General features: G+C 38.1%; 1 protein-coding gene across 12 annotated transcripts in view; it reads left to right on the top strand.

Moving 5' to 3' along the window:
• Positions 1-1,143: 1,143 nt before the first annotated feature.
• The window catches only part of DTNA (dystrobrevin alpha), a 176,958-nt gene continuing 161,613 nt past the window's right edge, over positions 1,144-16,488 (top strand). For 6 of the 12 annotated variants that reach the window (XM_087707102.1, XM_087707100.1, XM_087707106.1 and 3 more), the window contains exon 1: positions 1,146-1,351. In XM_087707102.1, the coding sequence (XP_087563228.1) occupies positions 1,335-1,351 (17 nt within the window). In that variant the 5' untranslated portion in view covers positions 1,146-1,334. Of the gene's footprint in view, positions 1,352-16,488 lie in introns of all 12 variants that reach the window. The other 6 variants (XR_015695651.1, XR_015695650.1, XM_087707097.1 and 3 more) reach the window with 4 other exon arrangements.

The following is a 16,488-nucleotide window of genomic DNA, read 5'->3' as shown; positions in this document are numbered from 1 at the left end:
TAGGGACTCACACCCGACAAGCTCCGGAGCAGGGATCCTACGAGGTGTTAAAGACTCCCGGACAACAATAGCCACACCGCCACCCCTTCCCTGGGCTCTCGGCTGATGAAGCACCTGAAATCCGTCTGGGCACATCTCTACGAGGGGGACTCCTCCCTCTGTGCCCAGCCATGTCTCAGTAATACCTGCCAGGTCTGAACTGTACTAATATTAGTACAATCGAACTGTACTAATATTAGATGAAAAATTAAAGGAAATCCTAGGCAAAATCTCAAAAGAAAACAATGGCAATCCCATTTCCATATTGCTGTCTGGAAAAGAAGAAGCAGAAGAAACATAAAGGGAGCTGTCCATAGAGTCATCAAAAGTTGAGCTTTACATTGGGAAGACACAATCAGACAATTTCAATTCTAACACTGAATGGAACTACAAAAACACAACCCAAGCAAGAACAAAAAGTGTACTGTACTTTATGTCTGCATCTAAAAATTGAGCCCAACAACAACCCCACAAAGTTGGATAATCTCAAGACACCTCCATCAGGAACAGATTTATACCTTATGTCAGGCTGCATTCCTATGTACCTTTTCTTCAATGTTGCTTTATTCACCTGCCATAGATTTATTTACCTATTAACCCCTTCTTCCTGAGCAGCTGGTGATCCATATGTAAATATTATTTTAAGGCTTATTAACCCTGAATTCAGTGGATGTTAAATTTTTCATTCAGGAGTTAAGAAGTGACTTACGCTCTGTGATGTAAACCTATAGAATTAGGCACACAGTGAAAGGCAAGATAGTTCCTGTACTCTGTTGCTGCAGGCTCTCAGGAATGTTACTAGCAGAATATGCCTTTCCTGGACAGCCACGTTTGGAAGATGGTTTACTGTTGGCTGCAAAACCACAATGATATCTATTTATGCTTGGATAGCAAAGATTAGTAAACTCTTTCCTTTCATCTCGCAAAGATAGGTTAAAAGCACAGGGGCGGCAAGGGAGCTGCATGGGCTCTCCAAAAGAGAGGAATTGGGAGGGTGGAGTAACGGGGTGGGTGGGAGAGAGGAGACGAAAGGGAGTGGATCTGACTGTTTGTGATTGGTAAGCTGTGCAAATGCATTTGCCAGCAGGACTTCAATGGAATGTGAAACCAAATCAGTTACAAGTTAAAGATAGACACACAGACTACCCAGCATCTTGGGCAGGGGTTTAAATTTGAGAGTCCTTATAGATCTGTGGATTTTTGGAACTTTCTGCTTGCTTCCCCCTCTCCCCCCGGATTTAGTTCCCTTTTTTTTCAAACAATGCATTGGAATTATTAGGGAGGGTGAGCTGATCATGGTGCAAACAACAGGGTAAGTAGCAAGTGCTTTATTTAAATTCCGTGCTTTGCCATGCTTGGCTTCATCTGCTCTAAGCCTTTCATAGAGTCATACTTAGAGATAATGTTCCATGGTTGCATTTTATGAGGCTCATAAGGGGTGCTTTGGCAGGCTGAAACTATGATAGAACTCTGTTTAAAGATCCTTTTTTCTTTCCTGGTCCTAACAGAGTACATTTCATTACAACCTCATTTAATTTTCCTAAAGAAATGCAAGTTCTGTTTCACATGTTGCTCTGAAAAATTCCAGTCCCCCTCCCCTATTTTCTTATCCTTCTCCCTCAGTTTTTAAAACATGGCTCAATAGCCGGTCATTGTAACATGACCGTGGTGCTTCTGATTCTGTCTTGGCTCTTTTTTAGTATCACTCTGCTAATTGCAATTATATTTTGGTACTCTGAAAAATTATATTTTTCTCCTAATTCTCCTACTTAGCAATCTTTGACTTTTGTATCTTGCATTATGTATTTTATGTTGCATCAAAAATATGTATTTGACAAAGTAAAGCTTGTAAAAACATCAGATAATATACTTAACAATAGAAATTTGCATTGACCTCTGGACCTCTGGGATACTTGTTTCCATATTCCCCAAGTTAGTATATTATGCAGCTCATTGTGTATTTTCATATTACAGTTTTTTAAATTGTCAGACTTATTTAGTCATTGCAATTTATAAAAAAATGTTACTCACACACACACACACACACACACACACACACACACTATGCTTCCCACATTTGAAGTTATGTGTAAAAAAGTTTCTTATAAACAACTGGAGGAGAATAAAGTGTTTCAGGATTGCTTTGGTCTGTGTTTTTTGTTTTTATGGCCACTATGGAATTCTTAGTCCTCTAATATTTTAAGAGTTATTTATAGTCATCAGAGAATATTTCTCTAAAATATAAAGTGCCATACCTGACTACAACTGTTCTTATTGATGGAAAATACATTTGATGTATTTGACGTTTGGTTCCTTTTGCTAATTATTTAATTCTCTGGAAATTTTAGGGCTACAATGAGAAAAATAAATGTTTGAAGTTTAGTTATTTTTTTTCTTCTTCCCAGTTATTATGATTGAGAGGAAATAAAAAAATATTCATAAGATCAAATTAAATTAATTCAGAGGAAAAAATAGAGATTATAACTAGAAGGATAATTTGTGCTAGAAGCTGGAGATGGGGAGGGAATCCTTCTTTACCTTTATTGTTACATATAAGGAGAGGGATGTGCTGAAGACACAGTTGAAAATCTTTCAACTACTCAAGTGAATAGAACAAATACAGTTTGTATGCATTAGGGTATGTTGGGGGGAGTATGCCATACCCTAGATCAGGGGTGTCAAACTTGCATCGTCAGAGCATCATCATGTGATGTATTGTGACTTTTTTCCTCTTTGCTAAAGCAGGCATGGCGTGGCCAGCGCGTGAGGCATCTGGCCCTGCCCTAGACCATAGCATACGACCTGCTACCTACCAGATGTGTCAAAACTGTGGTCCAGTGAGATTTGATCCCAAGGAAAAATTCAAAAATATAATCAAACAAGGAAATAGCTGTTTCTGGCTACAGTAAATCTTGCCTTGAGCAACATCTCAAATGTGACATTTTTGTGTAGCTTTTATGGCCTAGAAAATAAATATTCTATGTCATAAGACTACAATAAATGTTTCCATATTTAACTTTTAAATGTGTATTTGAGGCAACATCCATCTCACACTTTTTCACTGATTCTTATAGTATATATCAGCCCCCCCCCCAAATGAACTATAATTACAAGGTAAAGATAAATGTTAAATTATAAATAAACTGTTCAGTAGCTAGTTACTTTGTGCCTAATTCAGTTGAACATTTGATATGAAATGGAAAGCAACTCATAATATGCTGAAGAATAATACACTTACGAATTAATGTCACTTTTCCTTTGCTATTAAAACAAGCCAAAACAGTAAATTAATGTTAGTTTCAAAATGTATTCTAAGGAACCCATGAGCTTTGTATCTTATCAAGGATTCCTTCATTTCCATGAAGATAATTCAGCCACTAAACTGAATTTCTCCTGAGTGGATAATGGAGGCAGCAAAATCCAATCAATCTGATCAACACTTTCTGTATTGAATGCAAATGATGGAGAGGTTGGAACACATTGTAATATGGACGGACCTCAGAAAACTGAAGCTAATCTATTTGAAAGTAAAAAGTTTAAAAATCACTAGGTGATTATCCCCAAGGCTGCCCATGACTGCAATTATTGTGAATCCTATTTGTTGTGGAAACAAGTTTGTTGTTGCTTTTAATATATTAACTGCTGCCTGTGGACTTGCTATGATGCTTAGATGTTTAACTTTTTAATAGTACGAGATCAAGTGACTTTATTACCTATTGAAATCAGTAATCACTCTTCCACTAAAATAACATGAAAAAATCTTTAGCAGTAATTTCAGGATTTGTTCTTTGGCAAATTGTTTGCCTCTGTTACCATTTTATATATAGCTCCAGAAAATATATTCTGAATCCACTTTGGTTCATCACGTTCAAAAGTTGGCCAGGATTTAAGTCGGCTTTATATCTCAAACCTGTGGGCTAAGATAGCAAAGATTAGCCGGTACCCACTGTACTGTACCTATTTCACAGGTCATTAATCCTGTTTATAGGTTAATGGGAAACTACACAGCAGGCCGGGGGGGGGGGGGAGATTCCCTAGAAAGGAAAAACTGATACAATTATTTACCAAACAGGAATGGATAGAAATAAATCAGAAGGGCACAGTCCTGTCCCATTTTATCATAGTTTACATTTTCTTTTACTAAAGCTGGCAAAGTTATGACATCCAGTATGACTCAGTGTGCAAAAACTTTGTAAATACATGGCTGTAAAAGCATACTTGAGTATGTTATGAGTTGTGTTCAGAAATTGTCTCACATTTTAATGATTTAAACTCCAGATCTGAAATTCCGTTTAATGAAAAAAATAGTTTGTACATTCCTGGATATAATTATGTTCTGTGAAAATAGTCCAGTCTTTCAATCAATTCTTTGACCAATGTAGATGACTGTCATGTTAAGCTTGTCCATAATACATGAAAGAGTACTATCCAGCTTTGAATATAAAAGCTGTTAAACTAAAATTGCTCTTTTAGAATTGAGTTGATATTATGTAGTTGTGCAATTATTAGTTTTATCATCTACAACAATTTCAGTTGTTGTTTGTCTTATTTCCAAATTGGTGCTTCTGAAAACTCTTTCTCTCTCATTTGTTGTTTAATCCCCACATACATGTTTTTACCATGATGATAAAACTACATAAAATCATAAGAAACTTACAGAAGATTAGAATATCTAAGTGACTAAGTGACTCTCTGGAAAAAAACTAGTTGGAGGAAGAGGCACTATTAATTATTAGTTATTTTTATGCTGCTCTTCCTCCCAAACAATTCATATGATTATCTCAAAATTCCCAAAAAGGGAGTTGGAGGCTATGTAGCTCCCAACTAATGTAGGGTTTTAAAAGTATTAGCCCACTGAATTGAGTTTAAAAATGGAACAGCAGCCTATACAATACTCCAGGAACACACATATTTTATTTGAGGTACTATTCAGTAGTCTTCTCAAATAATTATAAAACACATGGAAATTAATATTAAAGGTAAAGGTTTCCCTGTTGTATCTGGCTCTAGAGCTTGATGCTCATCTCCATTTCTTGGCTGAGGGTACCAGTGTTGTCCGAAGACAATTTCCTAAAAAGGTGGGGCATTTTTGCCCTTCAATAGATGAATAGTTAATGGATAGAAAAAAAATGCATCTCAGTCTTTCATTGCTCTTGGAAAGTAGTGTTATCTTCAGTCAATTGAATCATTGGAGTATTAGTTGCTATCTTCTCTTTGTTTAGCATTCAAGTTTAGGGTTAGGTTAGATTATAGGATCCTACTATGGTGAATGTCAAGTGTTAACCAGGCTGATACAACATGCAATAGAATGAAGCAACTCTCCATACCGGGGGCAAGGGACACAACACCTTTGTGAGCTAAAATTAATTAGTGGGTATTTGCTGAACTTTCTTCTTTTCTTTTATGTTTTAGCAATCTTCATCCAAAATGCTCTGCAGATTGGAGAGAATGCTGCCATTGTTTAATAATGCTAAGTAGCATGTGTTGCTGGGTCATTTTACAATTAGAAGCAAGTAACAACTCAAAGGCAGCTGGCACCAGGATGGCAGTAGCATTCTGTAGGTTACTGTTCCCGCAAGTTAAGCTGAAATGGGGATGGGACAAATTGAAAATGTTTTAAGAGAAAGAAAAACTCTGTGTTGAAATATTGGAGTTTCTGCTCCCCTCATAGTCACTTTGTACCTGTGGTACAAAGCAGTTGGTAGGACCTTTCCGGTGCCTTTTTAAATCTATAAAATACCCAGGTGGAGAGATATTAATGAACCTTTTACAAACTGAATCTCTGAAGTTGCCATATTGCACTTCCTATCATGCTTATCACAAAGCAACCAACTCAGATCAGCGGAGCTGTTAAGTGCTCACATCAGAGAAACAAGACTTCTAGATACTTTGAGTGGGAGAAAGAAGAAGTTTGACATAGGCTGATTCAGCAACTGTACAGTACTAATTAATATTTGGGATTTTGAAACATAAATCAGACCTGCTTTGAAGCACAACACAGTCATTTAATAGATATTGCCACAGGCATTGTTTGGCTCTTCTACAGCTCCTGTGCTGGCAGCTGCATTCAGGAGAACTGAAGGGCATTGTTACCTTCCTGGAAGGATTTTTTTTGTTCATCTTATCACTTGTCATTCGGTTACATTAGAAAAAAAATATATTACAGTAGCTTTGTTACTTAAAACTTAGTTGATTTTTCATTAAAATTGAATTCAGCATCACAGAGTCTGATTTTATCAAGGCCTTCGTGCTGTAGAATTTTTCTTCCTTTGTCTCTCTCTTTCCTCCCCATGTTCTGTTGCTTTTGTACTGTTTCCTCACTAGGATAAACATTCAGTTCAAAATTTATTAACATCCCTTCTCTCTGTATGACCAGAATCAGCATTTACCAGATTCCACTGAAGCCTGTAAGTATGAACAAATGAACACGAGATACAATAAGTAGATAGGAATACGATGTCATAACAAATAATAAAACATAGTTACCGTGATCATTTAAAAGTCCTTTCTTGGTAAATCTTAGTCATTCAGTACAGACTATATTGGGTTGCATGGGCTATTGAACTTGATACAATTTTTCAAATTTGTACTATAGGCAAATACGGTGGAAGTACATCCTGTTTATTTAGGCAGCATTCATATCTACGGTCATTTAAGGAGCTGGTTGAAGAGCATTAACCTTGCTATATGTTATTCTATGGGAAATACTTTCCATGGAATATTTCCCATACAGCGCAGTCAGTATAGACACTAGGATTAAACTATATGTTACGCTCGTTTATATTGTGATTTGTTTGGTTTTGACTTAGTTGCCAGTTATGCTCAGCCACTGTAATTTTTGTACATTACTAAGATTTATGGCTTAGTAGAATGTGTAATCAGGAATTTTATTCTACAAAGTGTAGTTTACAGTACAAATTGGGCTGAGATTTTTTCCCCCTTGAATCATGTAACTTCCACATTACATTATGATAATGCTATGAATGTAAGGTATCTTCTTTGGAAAAAAGAATTCAAATAATTTATCTATGGAATGAGGAATTGCTCGCTTGTCATCTATATTTATGAGATGTACTGGTAGTAATTGATGACATACTAAAATTGGGCTACCTTCTATCTATCTGGCCAAAGGAGGGGAGGGTCCCCCGCGAGGCTTTGCCATCCTCAAATATACCCCCAGCAGTTTACATAGAGTTGCAAGCAGTAAAGGACATGAAACCTTTCTCCACTGATCCACAGGGAGAGAATCTTTCTCCTTTCACCCCTCAGCAGCAGCTTTTCCTGGAAGAGGTTTCAGGAGGAGGAGGAGGAGGAGGGTCTGCGAAAGGCAGCCCCTTGTGAGGACCCTTTCCCACCCTTGTGAGGACCCTTTCCCATCTTTTTTTATTATTATTCCTAGCACTCCTCAGCCTTTTCCCAGATAGATGTCAAACAAAAAGACCCAAGGCAAGTCTTTTCTAGTGTACAAAGTGTTTTAATAAGCAGTGAAAGCTAAGGTGCATATTTATTCATAGGTTTATGGTTGCTACTTATATATGTAACAGAATAACAGAGTTGGAAGAGACCTTGGAGAACTTCTAGTCCAACCCCCTGCTCAAGCAGGAGCCCTATTCCATTTTAGACAAATGGTTATCCAGTTTCTTCTTAAAACCTCCAGTGATGGAACACCCACCCAGGCAAGCTGTTCTTCTGATTAATTGTTTTGTCAGGAAATTTCTCCTTAGTTCTAGATTGGTTCTCACCTTGATTAGTTTCCATGCGTTACTTCATTTTTTAAATTTAACTCCTTCATCACTGCCTTTTCCCAGCAAAAAGCCTTTTTGTAATCCTTTTCTTTACTTGGACCCTAGGAGTTTGTTTTTAAGACTCTTCACCAGAGCTAAATGCCCTTTTTCCTTGTGCACACACCCCTACCCAACAATCCTTAGAGCTAATTATATCTTTGAGACAATCCTCAACATCCTTCAAATTCTCCCTCTCAGGCAAGGAAAGTGAATTTTAACCCTTGTATGGCTGTCATACCCTATTTTGCATTTCACGATGGAGGGAATGTATATAATGCTATTATCAATGTTCTGCTGGTAAGGAACTGTAATTTGAGTGCAAATACAGTGGCAAATCTCTTTGAGATATGTGAAATAACATGAAATATGAGTGTCTAACTACAAAAGGTAGCAGTCTGTTCAGGTCTTTAAATGCATGTTCTCTCTCTAGATTGACCAACATTGTTTTCTCCTGTTCCAAGTGCTGATGCTTATTGATAAGTAATCCTGTCTATATCCTGCTCCAAAACAAAGGCATATATGGTTATTTATCTTCTTTCATGAGTTTAATATGTCTTACTTTCAAACTGCCTCTCCCACACTGTTCCTGTGTTGTCCCACTAAAATTACCTTCTTAGTAGTGCCAAATAACTAAACTGAAAAGATTTCCTGTTGACTGGAAAGATTATGGCTTGAGGGGGGAGGGGGGTTTGAGTCAGTGTTAACTCCTGACAACTTCCCAAACAAGTCCTTGCACTTTTCTTGGCAAGGAAGTGGTCTGACATTGCCTACTTCCTAGGACTGAAAGAGAGTGACTGGCCTAAAATCACCCAGCTGGTTTTGTGCCTAAGGTAGAACTGGAAGCCACAGATTCCCAATGTCTAGTCTGATGACTCAACCACTACACCTACCTGACTCTTGGGTCATTACTATTCTATGTTTATTTAACAAACTTGAATATTTTATATTGAAATAAGTACTTATTGCATTTATCCTTAATATTCTGTCTATCCAAAATAATGCCTCTTGTTTTGCTCAGATTCAACCGACAGCCTACCATCCTTGGATACCATCAGCTTTAGAGATGAGAGAAAGATAGCAACACACTTAATTTAGAACAGAACATTGATACGTGAATTTCTATCTGTCATTCTTCACATTCTCTCATACTAGAAACACAGATGATTTAATGCAGCAATAATGCCTTTCATCCAAAGCAGAGTTCATCTAAGGATTTCAGAGTGCTTTACTGACTATTTACACTGGTAGTTGGGGATATGTAGGAAGCACTTAACAAACTTACTTACCGATACCATGGTTTTTAGTGTGCCTTATATACAAATATTTCCAGATTTTTTAAAAAAATTCAAGATGTTATTTTCTTGTGGAGGTGGATGGTAGGTTTTAAAGTGCTTTGCAAAACGTATATATTTCTGGAATGCAATAGAAAATTATCTTTACCCTGATTCTCAAGACAGTAGACAAATGCATTTCTAATGTATGTATGTACGTGTGTGTGTGTGTGTGTGTGTGTGTGTGTGTGTGTGTGTATATATATATATATATATATGTATGTATGTATGTATGTATGTATGTATGTATATATATATGTGTATATATATATATATATATATATATATATATATATATATATATATATATATATATATATATATATATATATATATATATATATATATATATATATATATATATATATATATATATTCCCTATTTAATTATTTAGTTTTGCATGTTTTTGCCTTTAAAAAATCCTGTAGTTAACAAACCATTCTGGAGCACCGGATACTGTTCCGGTATGGTGCTCCAGAGGGCCCACCCGCCTGCCCTCGCTACTTACCTCTGCTTTAAGCTTATGGCGTGTATGGCACCTGCGCGATGCTCTGCTGAGCAGCTGGAGCATCGTGGAGATTTGCGGAAGTGTGGCAGGCAAGTATGACGCATGTTTGGACAGCGCGCTGTGCGCGCACACTGCATGCATCCATGGGTGAAACATAAATAAATAAACTCAAATTGGTTGATCACGAGATTATTATATCTTTATATTTGTATTGTTATTTATATTATTCTGTCTTTTTGGGAGAAGGCTACAGATTCTTCAATTTCTGCTCCACAACTAAATTAAAGTTATTCTTGCTAATGTTTATAGATAGTTCTCAGATTGGGACCATAAATGTACTATGAATATATGTAAAACTAATATAATTCACTATACGAAAGTTGTTTCCCCTCTCCTCTTTTTAAAAGTTTGCATAGATAAAAATGGAAGCTTTCTCGTTGTTCTTAAGGTAAAGGATTGTAAAGAGATGCTTTCTGCCTTATTAAAGGTCCCCCCTGCCCTATTTGTATTGGCTGGAGGTAGGAGGTGACCAGACGTCCCGCTTTTGGTGGGACAGTCACGATTTTTAATAATTTGTCCCGCGTCCCGGGGCATTTTTAAAAAGTCCCGATTTTTGTAGAAAGGGTGCCCCGCCCCTTTTTCGCTCGGCCACGTGGCTTCCTCTTGTAAACATTTTCACTCATGTTTCCAGATCTATCTTTGTCTATAGACTAGTGGCTGTGCGCCGGGGGGGCGGCCTGCAGGTCTGGAGGCTGTGCGGCGGTTGCATGCTGCCGAGCACTAGCAGGAGTTGTGGGGCGGGCTGACCAAGCGGCCTCACATGCAGCTCGCCTCGCTGCCCGATGGAGGCTGCCCGGCTGCTTTCCCTCCACCCTCACCTTTTTCCTCCCCTTCCTCCTCCTCCTCGCTGCGATCTGGATGCCCGACGTGCCTTCCTTTCCTCCGCGTTCGGCCCTTTTGCGCGGAGCCACAAGATTATGAGCAATGCGGGGTTGCTACGCTAAGGGCGCCCAGTCCCAACTGGGAACTGCTGTTGCTCCTGCCGCAGGGACCCAGCAGCACCCGATCCCTGCAGCAGTGGCTGGCTATGCCCCTGCCGCATCCAGCGCATCTTCAACAGCAAGGGGATTGCCCGACTGCCCGGCTCACTGCCGCTGCCCCTCCATGGCCGGGTCATCCCAAACGCACATGACCCGGAGCTCCCCGCGCCTACCTGCATTGCACACAAGCGCGGGCATTCAAGGAGAATAATAGAAGTAGACATTGTACAAGCAATAGCAGTTAGATTTATATACTGCTTTACAGTGCTTTACAACCCTCTCTAAACCGTTTACAGAGTCAGCATATTGCCCCCAACAATCTGGGTTATGCTTTTATAATCACAACCCCAAAATGGTTTCTTCTTTTAGTTTATTTGCTTGCTTGTTTGTTTTAAACAAACTACTCATTGTAACAACAACCTTGACCAATGCACAAAAAGTACGTTTGAGAGCCACTGATCTTTCTGTGTCAGACATCAAACTTTTTGTGGGTGTAAGGTGAATCCTCTCTATAGGTGGGGCTTCCCCCATTGGTACAGCTGCTCTGCTGATAGATGGGCATCTCTATTATATCTTAATCCTTGAGAAAGTTTTCTGAGTGATCCAGATACTTTAATATCAGATTAACATGGGCTAGTATTTTTTTAGCTGTCCACTACTACAACATACATTTCATAATTTGTATGTAATAGAAAGTTTTGTGCTATGTTCATTTCTATGCTTTTTGGTTTTCATTCCAAATTCATTTTAAACATATTGCTTTTTTATTAAGTTAATAAGCATTGCTACTGAGTGTAAAGGTTCTTCTGAGCCATAGGACTTTTGCACGCACTGGTAAGATATGGTCATTAACTTCTACAAAGTTATAAAGAGAATTGTTGCTAAAACTAATTCTAAACTTGTTCCATAGCCTAATATGGATATGAAATGTATTTGGCTTCAGCCCTTCGTGGGACTTGTCTGCCAAATTTTTACTATGATCTGTTCCATGATGAATTTACTCTAAGCAGTAAATAAAAAAGTATTTATTGGAATAGTCATATTCCTTGAGTGTCATAGCTTAACATTATTGAAATATGGGTTGCATCTGTTACATTAGAAAGAAAAATGATAAAATGGGGAAACATTTTCCTCCTATTTTTACATATTTCAAAGGCTCCTTCTATGTTGTCTAACAAACTTCAAATTAGGTACGTACTCAGGGGAATAAAGTATCTGTGGTTGTCTAAGTCATCTTTGCATGTACTATGCAGTTTTATTTTAAGGTAAATTCCTCTATGCCGGAGTTGATAATTAGAGCAAGAAGAAAGAAAACCATTCCTTCTTCCTCTGTTGACCCATTACTGCACTAAGAGTGGAAGGGGATTCTTTCAAAATAATCTAGGTTAGGTGCGGCTAGTCCCCCTTAGCCTGCAAAGCTGTTTAATATTTCTGTAAATTGTAGCATTCTCTTTGAGTTTGCAGGTATATCATTCCTAAGTAGATACGCTGTCAGTTTGACCAGGAATTACATGAAAACAGTATGGTTTATTTGGCTTCAGCTTAGTATAATTATCGTCAATGGCTAAGAATGATGTGTGAACTTGTGGTTTATCCAACAAAATTGCTAAGCATGTCATGATACAGTTTTGTCAAGAAACTTTTTTACGATCCTGTAATCCAGAGGCGGGATTCAAATTTTTTTTACTACCGGTTCTATGGACATGGCTGGTGGGTGTGGCATGGCTTGGTGGGTGTGGCAGGGGGGATACTGTAAAATCTCAATTCCCTCTCCACTCCAGGGGAAAGTTACTGCAAAATCTCCATTCCCTCCCCATCAGCTGTAACTCGGGAGGGAGAGAATAGATGGGGGCGGGGCCAGTCAGAGGTGGTATTTACCAGTTCTTCGAATTACTCAAAATTTCCACTATTGGTTCTCCAGAACTGGTCAGAACCTGCTGAATACCACCTCTGCTGTAATCCCTTAATTCAGGGTAGAGTCAGGGTGACTGGATGGAGTTTACTGGCCGGATACCCTTCCTGATGCCATGTAGACAGAAAGAAGGTTAATATTATATATATATCTATGTTTGCATATAAAACTCTCGGTTTTATCTTGAACTACAAAATAGCACACAACTACTGGAACTGAATCAGTAATTCCTTCAGTAATTATTGCTGGAGACTTGGCCTTGCAAGGCAGCTAAACAACCACCTATAAGCAGCGATGTTTGTATTGGGGATTGTGGGCAAAATATCAGTGAATGCTCCCAGGCTCTGGAAACTGACTTGATAACACTATCAGCATCAATATTCTTTCTCTTCTGCATTTGCTGATACACCTTTGAAACTCTGTTTGTAAAGCAACATATACCGTATTATAATGCATTGTAATTGTGAGAGCAACTATATTTCAGTTTGCTATATTCCTTTAGAGTGCAATGTTTCAGAAAGGGCAAAGCAGAGAAGTCAATCTGGAGGACAGTCCCTCTTTGCGAAATCTGCCTAAGGTTTTTCTTTACAAAGGCTATAAGAAAAAAACAAAAACCCTGTGAGATCCACACTGGATAACAAGATGGTTATTCTCAGTTCAACGTTTGTAGTTGTTATACGTGTTTGTTGAATCAGAATATTCTATATAAAAGGTCATGTCCAATGAAGTGTAGGAAGTACAATGTAAACAATTAAACACCGTAGGCAAGGCCCAGGAGCAAAAAAAATCTTCCTTTATCATTTGAAAAATCAACACTTCTGACTCTTTGATTTAATTGGATACGGTGGACAAGAGAACTAACATAGAATGACAGACACTTTTCTAAAATAAAACTCCCTTTTTACCATCCTGTAACCGCTTAATTCGGAGTGGAGTCGGGGCAACTGGATGGAGCTGAACTGGCCTGATACTCTCCCGGGTACCATGCCTTCCTGACCCTTCTGTTGTTGTTGTTTTTTGAACAAAACCATTGTAAAGATAATTTCTTTCAAGCTTTCCAAATGCTGTCATAAAAGAAATCATTTGTTCAAAACTGGTCCAATTATTAACTTTGACTTTTGTATAGGATTGCTTCATGCTCTTTAAAGGTGAAGGCCTTCATATCAATTTTTGGTTCCGTTATTTCCTCCAACCATTTTTGGATTTTTATCTAGTACAGCCAGAGCTGTTCCTTCTGGGAATAATAAAAGGAAATATAAGTAAAGAAATTCAATGTATTATGCACATAACTATCGCAGCCAGAATTACATTTGCCCAAAACTGGTAACAAAAATTGTCCCCTTGAAGGCAGAGATCATAAAAAAAAGGTGCTAGAATACACGGAAATTGATAAATTAATGATGGAACTAAGGGTTAGAGAGGAAAAAGAATATTATAATACATGGAATATGTGGTATAATAGGCTAGAAAAGATATGTAAAATTAATGCGTAATGAATACATAGAAAGTATAACAAAAGGAAATTGTATATATTTAGAGAGTAACAGCTATTGGATATATTATATAAATAATAATAAAAAAATACCGATAACGGAAAGCTGTAAAAGTGAAACTGTGATTTTAATGTTTAAATTTTTTTGAATAAAAATTATTTTAAAAAAACAATAATACAGTAAAGGTGAAGGACTTCTTCCTTATTTTAGAGTCTCACCATAGATATGATTTCCCCTAGGGTTGCCTCAGATCATTAGATGTTTATAAAGACAACTAGAAATCATAAGTAAAGTTAATTTGTCTGAAACAATTTATGCAGCAATTTAATATATAAGCTGCTTTATAATCTTTCTCCGGTTAAATGTCTGCTGACTTTTGAAAAAACAGAGCATGCTACTAATAAGATGAAGATATAGTACGTTAGACTGCAAAACCTGTACCTACTGTGCAGGGAATGGGTTCCAGCAGGCAGTACTGCTGGTTTGCTCGTGTGCAGGCTGCACGTGCGCATGTGCATGCGCAGTGCAATTAACATTGTTCTATGCATGCGCAGAACTGAAAAAGAAGATGGCGGCACCTATGGCACATCCAGGGAACCAGTTCAGGAGCGTGGCAGGCCTAGGTCGCTGCCGATTCCAGTGACCCTGGCCGCCAAACCACTAGCGGTTCGGCCAATTGACAGTAGCAGTGGTGAAAGTTCACCACTGTTACTGTGTACAGAAGATAAGTCCTCTCTCACTTCCCAATCTGACCTTATCTTTGTGTTAGATCGGGTAATGGAAAGGCACACTCAGGCTAAAGGCAACAACAGCTCTTTATTGTAACAGAACAAGTATGTACAATCCAGCGAAGGTTCAGTCTGACAACAGCCCTTTTATAGGGAGCTGTTAGACCCTTTGACCAATGAGATTAAACCTCTGTTCCCACCGGAACAGAGGACCTTGGTGGAAACTATTATAACAGTTGCTAGTATCTAACACTTTGCTTAGTCTGACAAGTTAGTCGTCACTTGCTTCCATTTTAAATATAAGAGACTGAGTAAAAAAGACAACTTATTTCCTTTAGGATGAGAAGAATATTGAAAACATGCTTCCATTTATATGTAAATAACTACAGAGTCAACAACTGGGAAGGAAATAGTTTGACAACTTGCTTTAATTCATAAAATACTGAACTACTACTAACTGTTGCTAGGAGAAACATAATAGAAAATATTACAGAATGTATGCAAAGAAGAAGATGGCACAGTATAGACAGTTGATTACTTTTACGTGTGACTTTAACCTTTATTTTTACTAAGTAAATAAATAATATGTAGGCTATAGAAGTTCAATCATGGAATATAGTGAACCTCAGATTTTCTTCCTTTTTCTGCATTTCCCTGCATTCATTCCAAAGTTTAGATACTCTTCAAATTAATGTATGACGTAACACATCAAAGAAGAGGAAGGGTCAGCAAAAATGACCAGCTCTATTCGTCCAACTCTATTCTAAAGACTAGCTCCACTGGTTAGCAAGGGAAACTTCATGATGGTAAAAAAAATTCAGAAGGCCACAATGGGAAACATAATATCCTATGTCCAATTTGTAATTATTATTCATCATAGTTCTAATCATGTTTTAGATTTGTTTCTACTGATCACTATAAGGTATGTTATATTTCTGGATTTGTCAGTTCTGGGTTTGCCCTTATGACAACTGAGAAAAAAGAATGCTATCCCTGACTGGAGAGGCATCATCACACCACTCTGTGTTCTCCATGCATTCTTCATCACCCGCACCACCACCTGTGCACTCTACTTGACCTGTGCCCCCACCCCCCATTATACCCTAAAGATACCCCAGATGCCCTTCCTGACCTTCACTGCACATCCTCTTTTTGCCACACAGCATCTCTGGTGCACACCCACACATCTTTCCCAACACACATGAAACGCAAACTCAAGTACCATTCCCGCCCCCATTGTGCCTCGGCACCCCTTACTCCCCCACTTGCCAGCATCCACTTCCCTGTCTGCTGGCCTTGCACTTGCAACTTCTACTGGCTTCCCCACTGACATTCTCCCTTCAACTTTCCCACAAGCAAAGTAAATGGGGAAGCCAATAGGAATGAGAAGGAAGGAAGGCCTTTCTTTTTTTATAAGAAATAATTTAACTGTATGAAAGTCTTTACCTAAGCAGGATCAAGAAACTATGTTTTGCTCCTCTGGAAATCATCATTGCAGAATCTCTTTACTTAACATCTAAAGTCAAATCCAAAAAGTCGTCCTGGATTACTTCACTTTTTCTCTGTAAATTTCTTTCCTGGATCTTTTGACTTTTCTGGTCTTGTGAGGGAAAAACCAATCTGGTCCTGGGATCTGTTTTTTAATGCTCAAA

This window comes from Thamnophis sirtalis, unplaced genomic scaffold (genome assembly GCF_051295495.1).
Source record: "Thamnophis sirtalis isolate CommonGarterSnake01/CBP01778 unplaced genomic scaffold, rThaSir2_p1.2 scaffold_2, whole genome shotgun sequence".
In the NCBI taxonomy this organism is placed as follows: Eukaryota; Metazoa; Chordata; class Lepidosauria; order Squamata; family Natricidae; genus Thamnophis; species Thamnophis sirtalis.
The sequence above is the reverse complement of the archived record's forward strand: the minus strand, read 5'-3'. Positions and strand labels throughout refer to the sequence as shown.